The sequence below is a fragment of the Lontra canadensis genome, unplaced genomic scaffold (assembly GCF_010015895.1).
Source record: "Lontra canadensis isolate GAN:19392208 unplaced genomic scaffold, GSC_riverotter_1.0 scaffold7, whole genome shotgun sequence".
In the NCBI taxonomy this organism is placed as follows: domain Eukaryota; kingdom Metazoa; phylum Chordata; class Mammalia; order Carnivora; family Mustelidae; genus Lontra; species Lontra canadensis.
In genome coordinates, this window is record NW_022631001.1 from 12,823,486 (window position 1) to 12,845,519 (window position 22,034).

Below are 22,034 nucleotides of genomic sequence, written 5' to 3' on the forward strand. Positions count from 1 at the left end.
GGAGCCCACGCACCTAAATATTTTGGAGCTCCTGGGCAGTTGTTATGTACAGTAAAGGCTAAGAACCACATTTTTTAAAAAAAGAGGGGGTGGCGTCTGGGTGGCTTACTTGTTAAGCATCCAACTCTTGATTTCATCTTAAGTCTTGATCTCAGGGTCGTGAGTTCAAGCCCTGCAGTGGGCTCCACGCTGAGCATAGAGTCTACTTAAAAAAAGGGGGGCTGGAGGAAGGAGAGCACATAAAGCTGCCTAAAGTAGAAAATGTTAAAGCTTAAAGATCAACTGATCAAGTCATTTTTCTAAAGTATGAATCTGAAGTTGTGAGAAATTAAATAAACTGTCCAAGATCACATAGTTATTAAAGCCAGGAAGAGAATCCACATGGACTAGCATGCAGACTAGCATCCTTTCCAGCACACAAAGCTGGCTCTTCTACTTGGAAAGGAAGTAAAGTATAAATTCTTGATTCATAGGCTTACTCAATATAAGCACGCATATAGTAACTTCTCAGGGAAATGGGATTTAAAAAAAAAAAAAACTTACAGTTGACCCTTGAACAACATGGAGGCTAGAGACACCAACCCCCAGCAGAGTCAAAAAAACTGCATATAAATTTGACTCCCCAAAAACTTAACTACTAATAGTCTATAATTGATTGCAAGCCTTATAACATCATCAGTCAACACATATTTTGTATGTTGTAAATTTTTTAAAAAGTCTTCCCAGGGGCGCCTGGGTGGCTCAGTGGGTTAAGCCTCTGCCTTTAGCTCAGGTCATGATCTCAGGGTCCTGGAGTCAGGCCCCGCATCAGGCCTGCTTCCCCACCCCTCTCTCTCTGCCTGCCTCTCTGCCTGCTTGTGATCTCTGTCTGTCAAATAAGTAAATAAAGTCTTCAAAAAAAAAAATTCTTCCCAAAAAACTGCTTCCTAGCTTATACAATTTAATCAAGATACCAAAGATCCAGCCCTCACACAGGACTGTACAAAAAGCATATCAACATGGTTAGACATTTAGTGACTAAACAGAACTGTGAAGGGTCAGTATTTTTTCCATTCACTTTAAGTCACATATTTCTCTATACATACTAAGAGGGAACAGTGATAATCAGAAGGCATAAAAAATCATGGCTGATCACATAATCTTAGAGGTCTTAGCTACTCTGCTATTTTTCAGCTGTCGAGCTATAGGATAATTAAATAATTAGAAAACTGTTAAGTAAGTGAATTACATTGACAGAGACTATACAGTACAGTGGAATGAGTGGGCATTAGAGTCAGACGGGTGCTCAAATCCTAGCTCTCCCATTTCATGGCTATTTGATCAAAGGCAAAATGTTTAAATCCTCTGAGCCTCATTTTATCTATAAAATGAGCATAATAATTTCCCTCGGTGAAGATTTTAAAAAGATAATGTGTCACCCCTTTGTTTAAATCCTCCAATGATTTACTAGAACTTCTAAAGCCAGTTTCAAACCCTTCAAAAACTATCTTCTTATTTTCTGAGAGAGGAACCAGGTTTTCTGGTCTCAACATTTCTTAAAACGTCCAGGAAGAAATGTCCAATAACTAGAAAAAGCATAGGCTTAGAGTCAGAACACAGGGAAGGGTGGACAAGCAAATGTCAGTGTCATAGTGCAACCAGACAATAACTTACTCAAAGACTGATCTTTTCGTAATTTGGATATACCAGTCTTTATTCTTCCTACTTGGTAGCACGGTCATGGAGTTACTTCTTACTCTCTGCTTAACAGCAATAGGCTAGAACAATTTTTTAAGTGCCCCAGGATAAGTAAACTTCTTGCCCCTCTCCTCCCTTAGCATTTCATAAATTTTCCAATATGATAAATACGGTGATTACAGCTTCTGTTTAAATAATTCCCTAAACTGTTAACCTTTTAGCATTTCTCCTACTACCAAATGAATTCTCTTTTGTTGCCCTGATACTAAAATTTAGCACATTCCAAGTGGTCTCTGGACTAGTTACTTCCAAACTCAACATGACTAGGCATTTTCTACTCTGCCAGACTTTTTTCCAGGTATTCATGCAATTGTTTCCTCAACCAGAGTAAACACCTCTAAAGGCAAGAGGCATGTTATATCATCTATTTCCATAGTACTTAGCCCAGCAGCTCCAAAAATCTATGCCACTTGTATATACACATATTTAATAACATCTTTGTTTTGTCTTGATTTTCTATTTTCCAAGTCAAATTAAATTAAAACTATTTTGTAGCCTATCCTAACTGCCATTTACTGAATACTGACCATGTCACTGTATTTTTTAAAATACAAAATATTATATTTTATCAATGTTAACATATCAGAGACTTAGAAGAAATCGCAGAATTACTATGAGGTATCACTGATGAGAAGACACGTTCCATTTTCAGAGATCTTAAAATATAAAAGAAAAAAAATGTGCAACTTGATAGTTTTAACCTCACTTTCAAAACTTAAAGTCATAGAGTGCTTAAAAATTCTGTCCAAGGGATACCTGGGTAGCTTTGTCAGTTGGGGCTTCTGCCTTCACTTGGGGTCATGATCTCAGTGTCTTGGGATCCAGCACCGCATTGGGCTCCCTGCTCAGCAGGAAGCCAGCTTATCCCTCTCACTCTGTCCACCCCCCCCCCAGCTTGAGTGTGCAAGTTCTCTCTCTTTCTCTCTCAAATAAATAAATACAATCTTTAAAAAAAAAAACTCTGTACAACATTAATACCTCTTAATGAGGTTAGTAAGATGTGGCAATCCCCAGTTGCTTTAACTACTTCCTCTCCATTATATAAAATATGTACATCTCAAATATGTGTTGATATGCTCAAAAGATTACATTTAAAACTGTCTTGCAGGGCACCTGGGTGGCTCAGTGGGTTAAGCCTCTGCCTTCAGCTCAGGTCATGATCTCAGGATCCTGGGATCGAGTCCCACATCGGGCTCTCTGCTCTGCAGGGAGCCTGCTTCCTCCTCTCTCTCTCTCTGCCTGCCTCTCTGCCTACTTGTGATCTCTCTCTGTCAAATAAATAAAATCTTAAAAAAAAAAAAAAACACAACTGTCTTGCATACATTTACCTTCTTGCAACCGAACATAAAGTTTAAAAATGCATTGCCACCCCCCCCCAAAAATACATAGTAATTACTAAATTCTGAGATTCATTTTGACATATTCTAGGCAGACAAATACCCCTGACTTTATTAACGGGAATTATTTTTTTCTCAAAATGGCACCACATACTAGTTTGTTGAGAATACAAAGCGATCAGTTAAGTCTTTTTCATAGACAAAATATGTATTACAAGTTACTACCAAAGTTCCTTGCCAATATACAATTCAGCATTTAAGAGTATATGATTCCCCAATGATTGTACATTTTCACCTAACAGCAGATATACTGATCAATAAAACTTATAATCATACAATAATACAATTTCAGTTAACTCCTCAGATATTCAGTCACTTCTACTATTAAATATTTAGGTTATTGAATTATTAATACTACAATAAATGGCACAGAATTTAATTTTAGAACGAGGAACACTATATTTTATCCTTAAGTATCTGCTAGTAGAATAGAAAAAACATGGCAACATGACATCATATTCAACCTCAACTTGGTGAGAAAGTAAATTAAGAAAAGGCAGAGAGAGTGGTAATCAGGCTGGTAATAATTCTGGAGCGAAAATTTATTTCAGTAGTAGCAATTTTTTTTAAGAATTCTCAGGAGAGGCGCCTGGGTGGCTCAGTGGGTTAAACCCTCTGCCTTCGGCTCAGGTCATGATCTCGGGGTCCTGGGATGGAGCCCCACGTCGGGCTCTCTGCTCAGCAGGGCTCTCTGCTTCCCTCTCTCTCTGCCTGCTTCTCTGTCTACCTGTGATCTCTGTCTGTCAAATAAATAAATAAAATCTTTAAAAAAAAAAAAAAAGAATTCTCAGGAGAAAAAAAAAATTCTCAGGAGCATTTAGAACAGTAAAAACTTAGAATCTGTTATCTTAATTGAGCCTAACCTATAAAACAAACAGACTAAATTCCATTTTTCCCACTTCTCTCTCTTGTTTCTCTCTCTCTCTCTGTAACAAATGTCAACTTTACAAGTTATTTTATCCTAAGAAATAAGTATCATATCTGTGGAACACAGAATAAAAAGAAAGGGAAAAGTACAGAATTATTATCACTAAAAATATATATATTTGCAGAAGTTATTATTAAGTAAATTGTCATCTTCTTTTAAAAGTAAAAGCAATTGGTAACCAAATATTAAAGAGTTAGCAATTTGCTTTCAACCCAAGATCCGGTTCAATATGAATGAACTAAAATAGATTTGTAGGTCAGATTCACTCAGTATTATGTACATCATGTATTTCTCAATTTGTTATATAAAGCATCACAGAATTCACCACATTTTACGTTTTAAAAACTGCATACTACGAAATAAATAATATTTATGTCAAAATTCTCATCTTACTTCTCCATTTCTTAACGTTGTGATGGTTCCTCTTGCTACTGCCATTCTAAATAATGTTTCTGTGGCCTGCGAATTTAAAAAAAAGCAAAAATACACATTCATAATCTGTACTCAACTGTATACCCCCCCAAACTGTAAAAAACATTCATTACGATTATATTTCCAGCAACTTCTAGAGAAGTATCAATAAGTCATATTAAGAGCTACATGATCTCCATTATACTTCAGAAAGATCATCTTCAGAACATTTTAATAATATTAAGGAGTGCAAGCAATTGTTTCAAAAGTTATTTTGATCTGCTGGTATTCATCCATGTCTACAGAGTTTCAAATTAGTATACTTACATAAGCTTAAACCCTAGTCTGACTAACAAAGATTAAGTAAAAAGCTAGTATATGGATTCAATTCAGAAACTACCATTTTTTTCTGATTTTTAGTTTCCATTTAAGTTCCATTCAAATCACCTGACTGCTACTGAAATACTGACAGAACATGAAGTAATTCAGTGATTCCATATATAAAATAACACCCAAAAAGAATTTTTGCTTTCTATATACTAACAATGAATAATCCTAAAAAGAAATTAACAAATCTAAATAAGTTTAACCGATAAAGCAAAAGACTTGTTCATGGACAGCTACGCAAACTGCTAAAAGAGATTACAGAACACACACATAAATGGAAAGGCATCCTGTATTCATGAACTGTAAGACAACTGTTAATCAACACCACCAAAAATGATCTATAGGGTCAATGTGAATCCTACCAAAATCCCAATGACTTTTTCTACAGAAACAGAAAAATCCATCCTAAAATTCATACAGAACCCAAAGGACTCCAAATAGCCAAAACAGTCTCGAAAAAGCCAAGTTAAAGGACTCACACTTCCTGATTTCAAAACTTATTTCAAAGCTATGGTAATCAATCAGTGTGGGACAGAATAGAGAGCCCAAAAATAAACCTTTACATATATCACCTAATGACATTCAATAAGAGTACCAAAACCATTCAGTGAGGGAAAGGACAATTTTTTAAAGAAAATATCCACATGCAACAGAATGAAGTTGGACCCTTACCTTATACCATATACAAAAATTAACTCAAAAGAAATCAAGGGCATAAATATAAGAGCTAAAACTATACCATTCTTAGAAGAGAAAATAAGGGCATAGCTTGATGATTCAGGGTCTGGGGAAGACTCATTTCCGGGTTCCTGGACAGCTGGAAGCAAAGAGGAGCAAGCTTTTTCTCTACTCTCATAAGGGCACTAATCCCATTGGTTAAAGCTCATCATCTAATCTGAATTACCTCCCACTGAGGGGTAGGGTTTTGACATGAATTTTGGGGTGACAAAAACACTGAGTCCAGGAAAAGCTATTCCAGTCAGATGGAGCCAGAAATGTAAAGGCCAGTAGGTGAGATCATGTTTGGCATGGACGAAGACAAGCAGGAAAGCCAATGAGGCCAAAAGAAAAAGGTTTTGTGAGACGATGGTTGGGAAAAAAGAGGATGCAAATTCATCTGTTCAATACGCGCTTCTGATTTTTAACTTGGCACAAGAGGTATTCATTTCCAACCTTCGCTAAATAGAAGACAGAATTCAAAGGATGTCTACAAAACATAAATTTTAAAGAATTAGTAATCCCACCCCCCCCCGCAAAAAAAAGAACAACAGAAAAAGGCAATCCTAAATTTAAAAACCGAATACACATCTAAAGAAATCCAAAGAGTAGGAGGGTTGGAAACCTGGAGGAAACTGGAATAAAACTGATGTGTGTGTATGAACTTAGTCTGACCGGCGTAACATAAACAGCAGTGTAAACATGTTAATTTAGACGTAAGGAAATAAATAACAAAAGAAATACGTAAATGGTTGCAAGCGGTTGCCTCTGGGTGGTGGAAATCAGGCATCGGAAGAGGTGAGGAAGAACACTGCTCTCTTTCCATTAGCTCTGCAGCAAGCACGCTATTTGACTGTTTACACTACATAGACATCCTTGATCAAAACTTTTCTTTTAACTTTTAAAGGTTGATTTTAAGTAAATCAAGAGTGTCCAATTTTGCAAAGAGGTCAAATGCTTTACAACTTCAATCGAGGAGTGCCTCCAAGAATAAAGCCAAGGACTGAATAAAAGGACATAAAGTCAAACAGTGTAAGTAAACTCTGAAAAAGTTTGACAATAAAGGTAAGAAATGACTATGAGTTGTTGCTAGAAAGAACTGAGTTGAGACAAAATTGAAGACAGTATACTTTTAGGACAGAAGAGATTTAAACAAGTTTGTAGTGGCTAAGTAGAAGCAGTCAGTCAGGTAGAAGAAGTTCAGACACAGGGAGGAAAATGGATCCCAACAGAAGGGGATTCCTATGGAAGACAGGATCAAGAGCACACAGCAATCTGTCAACTAAGTTAAAAGGGAGAAGGTACAAATATAGGCAAATGCTTTCCCTCTCCTTCCCTCTGCTCTTCACCCTCCCCTCTGTCCCCTCCCTTTCCCTCTCCCTCTCTAAACCACAGGACAGGATAATCTGAGAATGACAAAGACACTGAGAGAAAGAAAGATGGGGATGAGACTAAAAGTAAAAGCAAAACAGAAAGGAATAGAATTGCCAAGCAGTACTAAAAGCCGAGCTAAGGCTGAAAGTCATACATCTCTGTTGTTACAAAGCTACACAGTTACGAATTAGAAAGCTAAGACTGCAGTTCAGGAAAAGTGAGCAACCCTAGACAAGTGAGGAATTAAAAAGTAACAACTTTTCATTCAACTTTACTGGTAAAATATAGCATGTAACTTATCCATAAAAGTCCATTTTTTCTAACATTGTGTATGAGAAGAGCAATCTTGAGAACACTCCTTTACATACACATACACACCCTGGGGTGGGGGGGGGATGGATATCTACACACGAAGTTAGAAAATAAAAAATCTTTTAGAGCAAACGCTGTTAAATTTTGTGATTGCACCACGATATGAATATAACTGCAATTCATAATTCACTGAGAGAGGTAAAATAGGCCATTGATGGCAAAGAAAAGGGGTTGTTATTCATATACCCATATAAAAAAGATATTACAAGTGAATGACTTTGCTATGACAAACTTTACTAAAGCATATAAAACTAGATATTAAAAGATCTATTTACAGAAATTGTTACTGAAGGAAAAAGTTTCTCATCAATGATATACTTGCATTTTTTCTATTCTTAACAATATGTATATTAAATTACATCTTCCATCTTCCTATCTTCCTGTTTCATTTTAAACCTTATTTAATCTAGTGATGTGATTATAGTATTCCTCTAGGTCACATTAGTTACTATATATATTTGAAAAGCAAAAGGTGACAGGCAGAGGCAGCAAGAATTTGGGATATACAATAATAACTTCTCTAAACCAGATCACATTATTTGCTTTTTTTGTGTCCCAAAAACCTGAGGTAGTCTGAAGATCTAATTCTTTATCTGTACTTTCTCCGGTAGAAGAATTCCAAACTCAATCTTTTGTTTCCAACTAAATTGATTTATTTCATCGGCTCTTCCCACCAACATTTTCAAGATGTCTCATTCTAACCGCACTCTGTCAATTCAGCTCAGCTTCCTTTGATTCTATAGGGAACCACTGGAGTGTACAACATTCTTTTGACCTCTACTAAAGAGATTGCTTTTATTTTACTTGTAGCCAAACAATGTCTAACAAGTGTCAAAAACAATGAGATACAGGGCTAACTCTTAGCATTTGTAAAGTGACCACCAGCAAATTCTTCATTGAAATTTCCCTCTCCTTGAGTTTTGATAATAACTACAATGACTACTACAAAAACATTCATTAAACATTTTCTGTCAATGGCAGGGTAGAAAAACATCAATAGGTCCTTATTTAGAAATAGGTTACCAAGAGAGACTGCTTTTTTAAGAGTGTTAAATAAAAGAGACTTAGGAGACATGAAATCTAGATGTAATAAATGCAAGGTTCTGGGCTGGATCCTTGTATTTGTCTGTGTATGTGTGCAAATAAAAAAAGATCCAGGAATTATAATGAGCTGGTAACAGTAGTAGTCTCCGGATGTTTTCTTTTTTTTCCCTCCTTTCTAACAGTCTCTCTCTCTCTCTCTCTCTCTCTCTATATATATATATGCACACATACTTTTGGTAATAATAAAAAGGAAACCAAAGCAAGTAACAATTTTTGTCACACTAAAAGATAAAACAGATTTAAAGCAGAATTTTGGAACAATGTAAATGCTATAACACAAACAGTACTATACTGAGTAGCATCTAAAGTGAAGATAACCAAAATTCAACAGCTCATGCTCTTATATTCTAGTAACTTTTCTTTCAATAAACCAACACGAAGTAAAATTAAAAAGAAATTTATATTTAAAATGCTTTACCTTGAAAAGCAGTATAATAGCTTTAAAGCATCTTATTACAGTCAGACTTCAGTGCATTAATTTAATTTGAAGTTTATTTATATAAATACAAAAGTTGTACTTAGCAGGCATTTACTTCCTATTAATTAAGCAACTAGAATTCTAGTTACCTTATTTTCACTATTTACAATCTGGGCAAATGTGAGGCGGATCATTTAAACTCTCTAAACTCTGACTTCCTCTGTAAAAAGGTAACAGGAATATCAACCCATCTTCTTGTGTTGGTTAATGCAGGTATTAACATATGTGAAAAGCTCAGTAAAGGGCTAGCTAAATACAAAATAGTGAATCCAAGGTCTAGCTTAGGACAGCACTTTCGTAATGAAACGATGTTTAAGAAATACTAATTTTGATATTTTTAATGTAAAAATAAAAATTGGGCTAATGAAAGACCAAATATGAATAAGCCTTAATCACAGCTATGAATCTAAGAACAAAACATCTATGTCAAAGAGTCACAGCACTTACTGTTCTATGAATATCCCCTGATTGTCCTGCTTTGTCAACTAAACAGAGAGGTCCTAGAGGGCATGAATTCAATCTTTTATTTATGTATTCCCAGCATCTGGTGCAATGTATGGCAATTAGCATAAAGACTAAGAAAAGCAGGTTTTGGAAACAGATTGTTGAGTTCAAATTCTAGCTTTGCCATTTGTAAACATATGCTCTTGGACAAGCAACTTTCCTTCTTTGAGCTCAACTTTATCATTAGCAAAATAAAGATAATAATGGTATGTTACTGAAGGAAACTTTCGCATGTTCAATAAATGATCATTTTCTTATTATTCATTTCTCAAAGGAAACGCAGAATTCTATCTTTAAAAAAATCAGTCATCAATGGCAATTAAAATGCAATTAAAAACCACATCAGATAGCAATTAAAAATGCACTATATAAAACAATCAACCACAATTAACACATTATGCCAGATGGTCATTTAATTCTGCTAAAATTCTTGACAGGATAGCCAGAAAGTAGAAAACTTACATTATTTCAAGATTAAATTATCAAAAGTCTTCAGAAATCATATGCAAAATTTACTTCCATAGAAGAAAAAAGATTTAAGCACTAGCCATAGAAGAAAAGATTTAAACACTGAGGTTTTCAAGCACTAGGTATTTTCCTTTTTATGATAATAAAAGCACTAAATAAAAAATAGGAAAACAGGATTAGCTATCTGCTTCTCACAAAAGGAAGAGGGGGGCCCAAGGGAGCCACTGAATGTGTAGGGAATTAATCCCGGGCTGTTCATGGCGTTTTCTGTCTTTGTTCTCTCTTGACTCTGGCCCAAAGATAAACCCGTTATAAGATGAAGCATCAGCAGTATAGGTAGTTGGTACTGGAAAAGAAATGCTGTTTTTCTGGCCAAAGGCATATGGAAAGGGATCCTTTCCTTTAGTGCAAAGAAGAAAGGAAAAATACCCATTGTATTTTTCACTGTCTTCTCTAGCCACTTTGTCCCAAAAGCAGGTCCTGTTCAGTGTGTGCCGCTATGACAGTGGTACAGGCAGCTACACCAAGAAAAACCCTGTCCTTCAGGACCCAGGACCAAGAAAAGGAGGCCCAGTGAGGCAGAGAATAGAGAGGTAATCCCATAAAGGAAGATCTAGAAAAGGAGGCCCCTCTAACTAAATCTGTGGTTGATTTGGCACAAATACAGGGTTCATCCCAAATCAGTGTAAGCCCTGAACAGACCCAAGCAGCAAAGCCAAGGCTTTGAGAGCAGAACTACAATTAAAATACAAGCCAAGTCCTACCATGACCCATGAGTGGCACACAGATAGGACAGACCCAAAGCCCCATCACAAGAAAGATAATGAACACATAACTACTAAGAACTACTGCTGCCTGAACAGTGGACATTAGACCTCCTGTCCACCAAAGATGAGACAGAATTTGCAGTCCAAACCTAATCAAACAACAACAACAGCAATAACAAATCAACACTCTCCAGAGGATTGTAACAGGACCCAGAGTATTACAACATGATATTCAAAACGTCCAGGTTCAATCCTAGAAACATCACCCAAGGCAAGGGAAGCAAGGGCAAAAATGAACTATTGGAACTTCATCAGGATTAAAAGCTTTTGCAGAGCAGAGGAAATAGTCAACAAAACCAAAAGGCAACTGACAGAATGGGAGAAGATATCTGCAAATGACATATCAGATAAAGGGCTAGTATCCAAAACCTATAAAGAACTTATCAAACTCAACACCCAAAGAACAAATAATCCAATCAAGAAATGGGCAGAGGGCATGAACAAATACAAATCAAAACCATAATGAGACACCACCTCACACCAGTCAGAATGGCTAAAATTAACAAGTCAGGAAACGACAGATACTGTGAGGATGTGGAGAAGGGGGAACCCTCCTACACTCTTCGTGGGAATGCAAGCTAGTGCAGCCTCTCTGGAAAACAGCATGGAGGTCCCTCAAAAAAGTTGAAAACAGAGCTACCCTATGCCCCAGCAATTGCACTACTAGGTATTTACTCTAAAGATACAAATAGAGTGATCCAAAGGGACACATGCACCCCAATGTTTATAGCAGTCATTTCCACAATAGCAAAACTATGGAAAGAACCTAGATGTCCATCAACAGATGAATGGATAAGGAAGATGTGGTATATATGGACAATGGAATACTACGCAGCCATCAAAAGAAATGAAATCTTGCCATTTGCAATGACATGGATGGAACTAGAGGGTATTAGGCTGAATGAAATAAGTCAATCAGAGAAAGACAATTATCATATGATTTCCCTGATATGAGAAAGGTGAGAGGCAGAGTGGGGGGTTTGGGGGATAGGGAAAGAAAAAAATGAAACAAGATGCGATGAGGAGGGAGACAAACCATAAGAGACTCTTATTCTCACAAAACAAACTGAGGGTCGCTGGGGGGAGGAGGGTTTGGTGAGGGTGGTTGGGTTATGGACATTGGGGAGGGTATGTGCTATGGTGAGTGCTGTGAAGTTACACACTTAACAATTGACAGACCTGTACTCCTAGGGCAAATAATACATTAGTATGTTAATAAAAGTAATTAATTTTTTAAAAGACCCAAAAAAAAGATAAAAAAGGAAATTCTGAAACTTAAAAATATCATATGTAAAATTAAAAACTTTAAATTTAAAAACTCAGTGAATGAAGGCTCTCCAACAGTGTGGAGAAGAAAGAGGAAAGACTCAGTGAACTAAAAGGTGAATCTATAAAACTTACCCATTCTATGTGAGAGAGAGAAAAAAAGATTGAAAAAAAATTAATAGACCCCCAGACACTTGTGGGAGAATAGCAAAAGATCTGTCATATGTTTTACCAGAGATCCAGAAAGAGATGAAAAACATTAATACTGAGAAAATATTTGAAGACATGGTATCTCTAATCTTCCTAAATTTGGTAAAAGGCATACATTTCCAGATTCAAGAAAGTCAGTCAATGAATCCCCAGAAAAATAAACTCAAATAAAACCATACTTAGATATATTATAAACAAAATGCTGAAATCCACATAATTTTTTAAATCTTGAAAGTAGCCTCCTAGAAAAGTACCCATACTTATTTTATATAGAACAACTACTATTAGAATAATTATGGGTTTGCCATCAGAAGCCAGGAAAATGAGAGAACATCTTTAAAGTTTTGCAACCCAAAAAAACCCTATCATTACAGAATTCTATATCCAGCAAAAATATCCTTTAGGAATGAAATGAAAATAAAGACCGTCTTATACGAAAGACAGTAAGAGAATCTGTTGCCAGCAGAATTGTTCTAAAGGAAACGCTAAATACATTTCTATAGGCTGAAGAGAAATAATCCCAGAGGAAACATTAAACTTTATGAATGTAGAGAAGGAACAGAAATGGTGACATTTGAGTAAATGTAAAAGCTTGTATTTCTTAAGATCTTTAAAATATATATGACCATTGAAGAAATTATAATATTGTCTGATGGAGTTTCCAATATATGTAGATTAATGTATATGAGCATTATCACATAAGAGGGGGAGAGTAAAGAAGTCTAAGTGGTTGTAAACAAAATATTGATGTAAGTAGGTGGTGAAAGATTAAGCATGTACATTATAATCACTAATGGAACCACTAAAAACTAATACATAGCAATCTATCCAAAAAGCCAACAGATAAATTTAAATGGCACATTAAATATATAATCTAGGGGCACCTGGGTGGCTCAGTGGGTTAAGCCTCTGCCTTTGGGTCATGTAATGGTCTCAGGGTCCTGGGATCGAGCCCCACATCAGTCTCTCTGCTCAGCAGGGGGCCTGCTTCCCCCCCCCACCCCCGCCTGTCTCTCTGCCTACTTGCGATCTCTCTCTCTCTGTCAAATAAATAAATAAAAATCTTTTAAAAAATTTATATATATATATATATATATATATATATTTAAGGAATCCAAGGAAAGAGGAATAAGAAGCAAAAAAAGAGGTGGCAAACAAAAAACAAGTAAGAAGACCTGGGGAAAAAGTAGTCTTTTCAACCAATGGAGATGGAACAATTGACTTTCCGAAGAGAAATGAACAACTGACTTTCTAAACAGAAACCTATGAGCCTTGACCCATGCCATGCTCCATACACAAAAACTAATTCCAAATGAAACACAGACTTAAATTTTGGGGCTCAAACCATAAAAGTCCTAGAAGAAAACACTGGAAATGAACTGAAAACACTTGATTTGGTCAAAAAGAAGTTACATAAGGAAAAAAAGAATAAAACATTAAAGAAAAAATTCATTATGGCAAATTGTACTGTCCAAAGACAGTCACACCAACAAATATCCTACACCACATGTGAATCTTAAAACATGACGTCAACTCTCCTACATATTTCATTTGCTCCCTCCCCTTGGACCTGCGACCTCTGAAAATACCTTTGTAACTGTTACTTAATGAGGCAGAAGTGATACTGATTTTAAGTTTAAACCATTAAAGGCAAAATGGCTTCTGTATCGTGTTCTCACTTTGTATATGTGCCTTTGAGGCCCTGAGCCAGCATGTAAGACGTCCAACTACCTTGAAGCCACCATGCCAGAAAAACTATATAGAAATAGAGAGAGATGCCCTAATTATTCCAATATACAGCTCTTCAAGTACTCCAAGCCCAAGTGTCATTCATGTGAGTGAATCTTCTGATGACTCCAGCCCTTAGCTGCCCCAGCAATGTCAAGTAAAGCAGCAATGGGTCTATTCTGGGTGAGCCCTTCCCAAACTGAAGATTCATGCAAAGTAAATACTATTGTCATTTTTACTCACTAAATTTGTAATGGTTTGTTAAGCAGCATCAGACAACGATACACAGGTAAAATGTGCTTCATCAAAATTAAAAACCTTTGAAAGATTCAACTGAGAAAATGAAAAAGGTAACCACAGACTCACGGAAAATTTGTGCATATATTACCTAACAAAGTACTTGCATTCAGAATATATAAATAGCTCTTACAACTCAAAAATAAGACACAACCAAAAAAATGTTAAAATGATCGAAAGATTTCAAAAGATACTCCCTCAAAAAGAAAAATATATACACATATACATAATATTGCACACATACACATAGAGATATATTTGTGAATGGACAAAAAAAAATATTCAGTGTCATAATCTTTAGGGAAATGCAAAAACCCATGATAAGGTACCACTACACATGCACCAGATGGCTAAAAGTAAAAAGAATGACAATGCCAAGTTATAGTGGGAATATGGAGCTACTGGAACTCACACATATTACTGGTATAAATATAAAATGGTACAGTCACTTTAAAAAACAGCTGAGTAGAGTCCTATAAAGTTAAAGATACACTTACCATAAGACCGAGCAATTCTATCCCTCAGTATCTACCCAAGAGAAATGAAAACATATGTCCATTTATATGAATTATAGAAAAGCCAAAATTACAGTGACAAAGAGCAGATTAGTGATTGCTTGGGGCTAGGACCTGGAGGGAAGGCAACTGACTGCAAAGGGAGTTTTTAGGGAAGAGAGAAGTATTCTCTATCTTAATTATGGTTTTAGTCACATGACTATAAATATCTGTCAAAACTCATCAAACTTTCTACTTAAAACAGGTGAGGTCCATTAAATATAAAGCTGTTTGTTTGTTTGTTTGTTTGTTTAAATGCACACCTGCCTTCCTCCTTAAAGCTGTTCTCAACTAATTGGCAACTTAATTCCGACCAACTATTAGGAAAAAACCTGGATACCACCTTGATGGAAATCATTTTTTAAAAGGATATTTATATGCTTTAATTATAGATTTCATCTTAAATTCATATAAACTGAGGACAGAGTAGAGGTTGACCAAAGCAGAAATAAAGTGGCAATAATACTATAGCCAACAGTAAATTCAAGACATGAATAATCTAAGACAAATAAGATTAATAGAGTCTGCATGTCACACTCACAGGAAGACTGAGTAGACCAAGAAGAGTAAACTGGTATGAAAACTCTGCATTTAATACAAAACTAGATATGCCACCAATAATGGTGTACTTAGTACTCCATGTAAAAACCGAGCAATCAGAAAATGAACATCACCAATCTCATCTTCACTTGAAGGTGAGCGTTCGTGTACCTGTGTTTCTACCCACCATTTGCCCAGTCAGAAACTTGAGTAATCTCTGATCCTCTCTGTTCTTTCACCAATGTATACTTTACATAAGTAATAGTTATTACAGTATTATACTTAAAATAATCATTATTGCATACTTCTTATATTAATTACCTATTCATCTAAAATTGTCACTAGACTGTAGGTTGTATTTCACCTATCATTAAACCTCTAGCATCAAGCACCTGAGGAACACTCAATAAATGGTGGATAAATGCAAGAATCAATAGCTAATGAATAAGTAGTTGTTTGGAATACGTCGAGTAAGAGCTTACTTGTTGTTAGTTTGGGGGTTATGCCTTACCACAGTGTGAACAAATATGTCCTAAACTGTATTATAACAATTTTAAATGCCGGAAGTACAACTCATTGGCCTATCATGTTAATGAAATGAACTTGATCATTTTAGATATCATAAATGTCATAATCTGTTTCCATTCAGTACACAGGAAATATGCATTACATATGGAGACAATGGACCTTAGCAGTGGTTTTAAGGTTATGAAGAATGTTAACTTCTGTTTATAGATGTGGGTTCATAAGTTATCCAGGAATTTAAACAATAAGCAGATGGTTTGTTTCCAAATTAATAGCAGTCATCTGGCTCTAAAGAAGAGTGTATTTTTGTAAATATATATTCTGTCGTGTTCTATCCAGTGTGGCGTTACGGTCTGCTTTTCCTCTCTGAACATAATAAAACTTACAAAAAGCATGGGATTTTCCCCCCACAGTGCTATCTTATTAGACTCAGAGTCAAAACAAACTAACAAAGGATAACAAACAAATAAAAACACAAATGATTAAGTTTAGAGTTAGACTTCTACTTCATAATAGAGTTGAGTCATTCATTCAACTGAGTTGTCTTTTTTTTTTTTAAGATCTTATTTGTTTGTCAGAGAGAGAGAGAGAGTGCAAGCAGAGGGAGCAGCAGACTCTCTAATCAGCAAGGAGCCCAATGTGGGTCTCAATCCTGGAGCCGAAAGCAGACAACCAACTGAGCCACCCAGGCATCCCTCAACTGAGTCTTCTTAACCATGAAATGGTGATAATACAGTCTGTTTTACTTCAAATTATATCTAAATTTCACCTTTTATTTAATTAGCACATAAAATATTTTTAAGTAGTCAAGTTTAGTATATGTAATAAATAATTATTAGAGAACTGTACAATATCCTCCCCCTTTTCTTCACTTCTTTAACTCTCTTCTAAGAAATGTTGGTTTCCCTTTTTGTTTTTTTGGTTTGTTTTTTTTTTTGAGAGAGGCAGGAGAGGGTGGGGTAGAAAGAGAGAGCATAGGGGAAACGGGCAGAGGGCAAGGGAAAGAGAATCTTAAACAGGCTCCAGACCCATTGCAGAGCCCAATGCAGAACCCCACACAGGGCCCCACAGTAGCCAGAAGCATTGCCAAAAACAAAGCCCAAGTGGAGCTCATCGCCATGCTTGAACTCACAACCCTGAGATCAAGACCTGAGCCAAAATCCAGAGTCAGAAGCTTAACCAACCAAGCCACCCAGGAATCTCTTTTTCTTTCAAGCAGGCTCCCACCTAGCCTGAAGCCCAAAGAAGGGCTTGAACTCACAACCCTAACATCAAGACTCAAGCTGAGATCAAGACCTGAATTGAGTCAAATGCCCAGCCAACTGAGCCACCCAGGTGTCCCAAATGCTGATTTTCTTTAGGTTACCCACCTTTTTCTACAAAGCTTTGGTTTAATTAAATGAACAATGTTAATCCCATTCCCCTTGCCAGTGATTTTTTTAGATATAGGTATATAACACCAGAGACAAAGAAAGCCATTTCATAATAATAAAAGAGCCCATTAATCGAGAAGACATAAAAAACTTAAATGTTTATGAATCTAAAAGCAGAGATTCAAAATACATGAGTGAAACATATACAACTACATGGACAAATAAGACAAATTCACAACTACAGTCAGAAATATATCCCTCCATAGTAGCAGATGGAAAAGCAGAGAGAAAAATCAGTAAAGATATGACCCTGGAAAAATACTATCAATTAACTGATTTTTATAGAGCTCTGCATTAAACAAAAGCAGAACAAGCATTCTTTTCAGACCATACAAAACACTTCCCAACATAGACTATGATCTGGAGGGAAAAAAAAGAGAAGGCACAAATTACTATTATCAATAGGGTCATATTATAAGTTTTTCAGAAATTAAAAGGATAATCAGGGAATATATGCAAACAATTTTATGCCAATTAATTAAACAACATAAATGAAATGAAAAATTGCTTGGAAGACACAAACTACCAAAGCTCACACAAAAAGAAATAGAGCCTAAAACAGCCCAATGTTTCTACAAGAAACTGAAAGAACAGTTAAGTATCTTCCCACAAAGGAAATTCCTGGTCCATATGGCTTCACTGGTAAATCCATACCAACATTTAAGAAAGAATTAATTCGAATTCTATACATACCCTTCCAGAAATCTGAAAAGGAGGGAATGGAATACTTCTTAACTCAAAAAGGGCAGTTATCCTGACAGCAAAACCAGATGGAGATTACAAGAAAAGTAGAGACCAATATGCCCCATGAACATAAATATAAATAAGCTTTACAAAATCTGAATACATTGTATCCAACAATAAAATACAAAAGAAATAACATGTCAAGTGGGGTTTATTCCAGGATGCAAGATTTAACATTCAAACATCAAGCAATGTAATTCACCATGAACTGAAAAAGATAAGCACATGATCACCTCTAGAGATACGGGAAAGACATCTGACGTAATCAAACATCTCTTCCTGATAATAAAACTTTGATAAAAACTAGGAATAAAAGGGAACTTTCTCAAATGGAAAAAGGGAATTAAAAAAAAAAAACTATAGCTAATATATTTAAGGGTGAAAAGACTGAATGTATTTCTCCTAAGATCAGGAACAAGGCAAGATGTCAGCTTGATTTCTATTCAGTATTGTAGCGCAAGTCCTAGCCGGTGCAGGACTACAAGGAAAGGAAATAAAAGGCAACCAGCTTAGAAAACAAGAAATAAATTTTTCTTTTTGTTTTTCAGATGACATTTTCATAACGACTAAAATCAATAAACAACTTTTCCATTTTAGAAAAGGCAAAACTATAAAGACAATGAAAAGACCAGTGGTTGCCACGGATTAGAGAACAGGTCGAAGAGAGGGGTCTTTAGGGCAGTGAAACTATTCCACATGATACTGTTACTGGTGGATACGTCACATTATGCATTCATCAAAATCCAAGGGATTGTACAACACAAAGTGTATACCCTAATATAAACCAAAGGCTTTAGGGTTTTAGTTAATAATTATGTATCACTATAGGTTCATTAATTGCAACAATTGTGCTATACTTCCTGTTAAATGTTAATAATAGGGAAAAGGAAAAAGGGAGATTATGGGAACTATCTATACTTCCTGTTCAATTTTTCTATAAACCTAAAAATAATCTGAAAATTAAGTCTAATTTTTTTTTTTTTTTAAGATTCTTTTTATTCATTTGTCAGAGAGAAAGAGAGATAGAGAGAACAAACGGGGGATGGGGGGCAGCAGGCCTAGGGAGAAGCAGGCTCCCTGCTGAGCAAGCATCCCAGGAGCCTGGGATCATGACCTGAGTAGACACTTAATTGAGAGCCACCCAGGAGTCCCAGTAAGTCTAATTTTAAAAAGTACATATGTACAATCTAAAAAGACAAAAGAAAATGGAAGATGGAAAGTCAAATCCAAAGTTGAAAAATAAAATAAAAACTCTTAACAAAACATATAAATTAGAAATAGAACCATTTATACAACCAAATTAATGAATACAAAAAAATGGGTGGGGGCACCTAGTGGCTCAGTGGGTTAAAGCCTCTGCCTTCGGCTCAGGTCATGATCCCAGGGTCCTGGGATCAAGCCCCGCATAGGGCTCTCTGCTCAGCAGGGGGCCTGCTTCTTCCTCTTTCTGTCTGCTTCTCTGCCTACTTGTGATCTCCGCTATCAAATAAATAAATAAAATCTTTTTTAAAAAATTAAAATAATAAATAAATAAATAAATAAATAATGGGTGAAGTTAGAAGACGACCTGAATATAACTCATTTAAAACATCTCACAGCTATTCATTCCATACTAGAATACCCAGAATTATTAACAATGATTGTAATACCCAGATGCACAGTCCAATTCTATAGGCCATAAAAAGAACAGTAAGGAAAGAAGAAGCACAAACAGAAAAAGGAGATATGAATATAGAAGGCCTTCCTTTTCCATAATGTCAGGATTTCAGTCAGATGACTTCTAAAATATCAAGAGAACATTACTTTCAAAGAGTTGTGTCCCAATTTGCAATCTGTTACCCAAGTCCTTGCCCCAAAAATAGAAATACTAATTGTACATCCTTTACCACCATCACTATCATCATCATCGTGGAATTTATTGACAAGCACAAAAGCAAAAAGCCAATGAACCAAAGAGAGCAAAGTAGAAAGATGTAAATAGATTGAGTTCTTGATTACATCACAGAATCCTGGAACTGCTACTCTTCAGACTCCTTGTAACTTACTTTAAAAAATAAATATACTTACATCTTAATTCTCTTGTAGGTTGGTATCCAGCTACTTGTATCCAAATAAATCTAGCCCAGTGAAGAACTTGCCTCAGAATTTGTTAAGATAAAAATCTTTATCTTGGAGTGGAACTCCACATTCATCACTTATTTGGGGTCCTAGATGTCTGGAGAGTTATGAACTAGTTTCCCAAATATTTATATTTTATTAAGTTGGGGCTCAGTTTTTCCAAAGAAAGAATATAAACAGTTTTATATTATTTATGACAATGAGTAAAGAGCATGTAAAACTAAACTCTGCTGATAGTACAAACTTTGTTGTTCCTTTCAACTATGGCCATACCACTATTAAGGTTATTTTTAAGGAAAGTAGAAGTTATAAATTATAAAACCAGAAAGTAATATGTAAAAAAGCCTCAGGTATTAACAATGTTAAGCTATAATACTAAGAAAAACAAACTTAAAGCAGCTTAATTTCCAAATAGGAAACAGCATGAGTTTTTGAAAGAAATAATTCATTGGAGTTACTCAGAACTGACTTAAAGCTTCTATGCCATTTAGTACTCTAGAATATGAATATACAATTTATTTATCCATTCAGTTGCTGGTGGATTCCCAAGTTGAAAGGAGTTTTTTTTGGTTTTGGTTTTGGTTTTTTTTTTTTTGAACTGAGTTTTTATAATTATGAGCATGCTGCTCTAAATATTTTCGGTTTCTCCTGGCACACACAGGTAAAAAATTCTCTAGTCCATACTTAAGAATGAATCAATGAGTTGTAGAATGTGAATGTCCAAGCTGACTTAAGAATACAAAACTGTTTTCCAAAGTGGTTGTACTAATTTGCATGCCATCAGCACAGACAGCAGTTCGTCTTATTTCATAATAACATTTCTCAGGGTTAACAGAAGTTTATCGAATCTCCTGAAACATCTAAAGAAATTTCCAAAGTAAAATTCTTCATTTCTTCAATAAATGGTTACTGATTACCTACTTAATGGTACCATGTGATAGTAACTCAGTAATCAAACGCATTTTCTTAGCTTTCTCTTGGTAGCAAAAAAAATCATGGAAAACTTGTTCTTCTAAAAGCTGTCTTACTTCAAGTAACAAAAACCTACAAGAAAAAGAGTATTCAGAGAGATGAAACACCTGGAGCAAAGATCTAGAGTCAGCAAAGCAGAAGATCTGGAGGAAGTATGTAAACACACATATACCACACATGCAATCATGCATGCTAACATGCACGCACACACACGCGCAATTGAGATTAAGAAAAAAGGTGCCATCAAAGTGTAGATGGGCTACAGTCTCGTTTTCCAGCTCTAATATTCTTAACAGGTTATAAAAGGTTAGAAGACAAAAGAGTTTCACTACACTATACAACCATATCTAGAGCAATCTTTGTTATCTTCATAACCCACTCAAAGAGGAACTGGAACTAGACAGAATAAAACAAAAGTGAGACTCTCGATCCAGCACGATCAAACAGAACACTTATCTGCCTACAAAGATTTAAGAGATGTTGAAAGTCCCTCTCACCTCCAAAACGGATCTTCAATTCCTCTCACAGAAAGGTCACATTCAGGATCTTTCATTCATTAACAAAGATTTGCATTAAGTTGCAAATATCTCTGGACACAGGAAACATAAGAAATTAGCTGACAAGGATAGATAACTGAAGAAAAACAGAAATAGGAACAGAGATGCTGAAAAAGAAGGTGGGAGAGTACCAAACAAAAAAGGTGCCTGCCTCACCATTTTACCACCACCTCACCCTAACATCAATAGGAAAAAACATTACTGCCATCTTTGTCTGAAATTTCATCTACTGAAGACCAATATCCTAAACTGGCATAAAGTTTCACTTGGGTTTGTTTATTTATTTGTTATCATAACTTTCTAGTATGTCTTACCAAATGATACTCATTTCTAACTCTATTAGTGTTAGCATTCATGTTTGACTCCATGCATAACTTAAAATGGAA

General features: G+C 35.6%; 1 protein-coding gene across 1 annotated transcript in view; it reads right to left on the bottom strand.

The window, feature by feature from the left end:
- Positions 1–22,034, bottom strand: part of TMEM135 (transmembrane protein 135) — a 243,514-nt gene that overhangs the window by 149,513 nt on the left and 71,967 nt on the right. Inside the window, exon 5 of the mRNA XM_032852853.1 lies at positions 4,456–4,521. Within this exon, the coding sequence (XP_032708744.1) occupies positions 4,456–4,521 (66 nt within the window). The remainder of the gene's footprint in view (positions 1–4,455; positions 4,522–22,034) is intronic.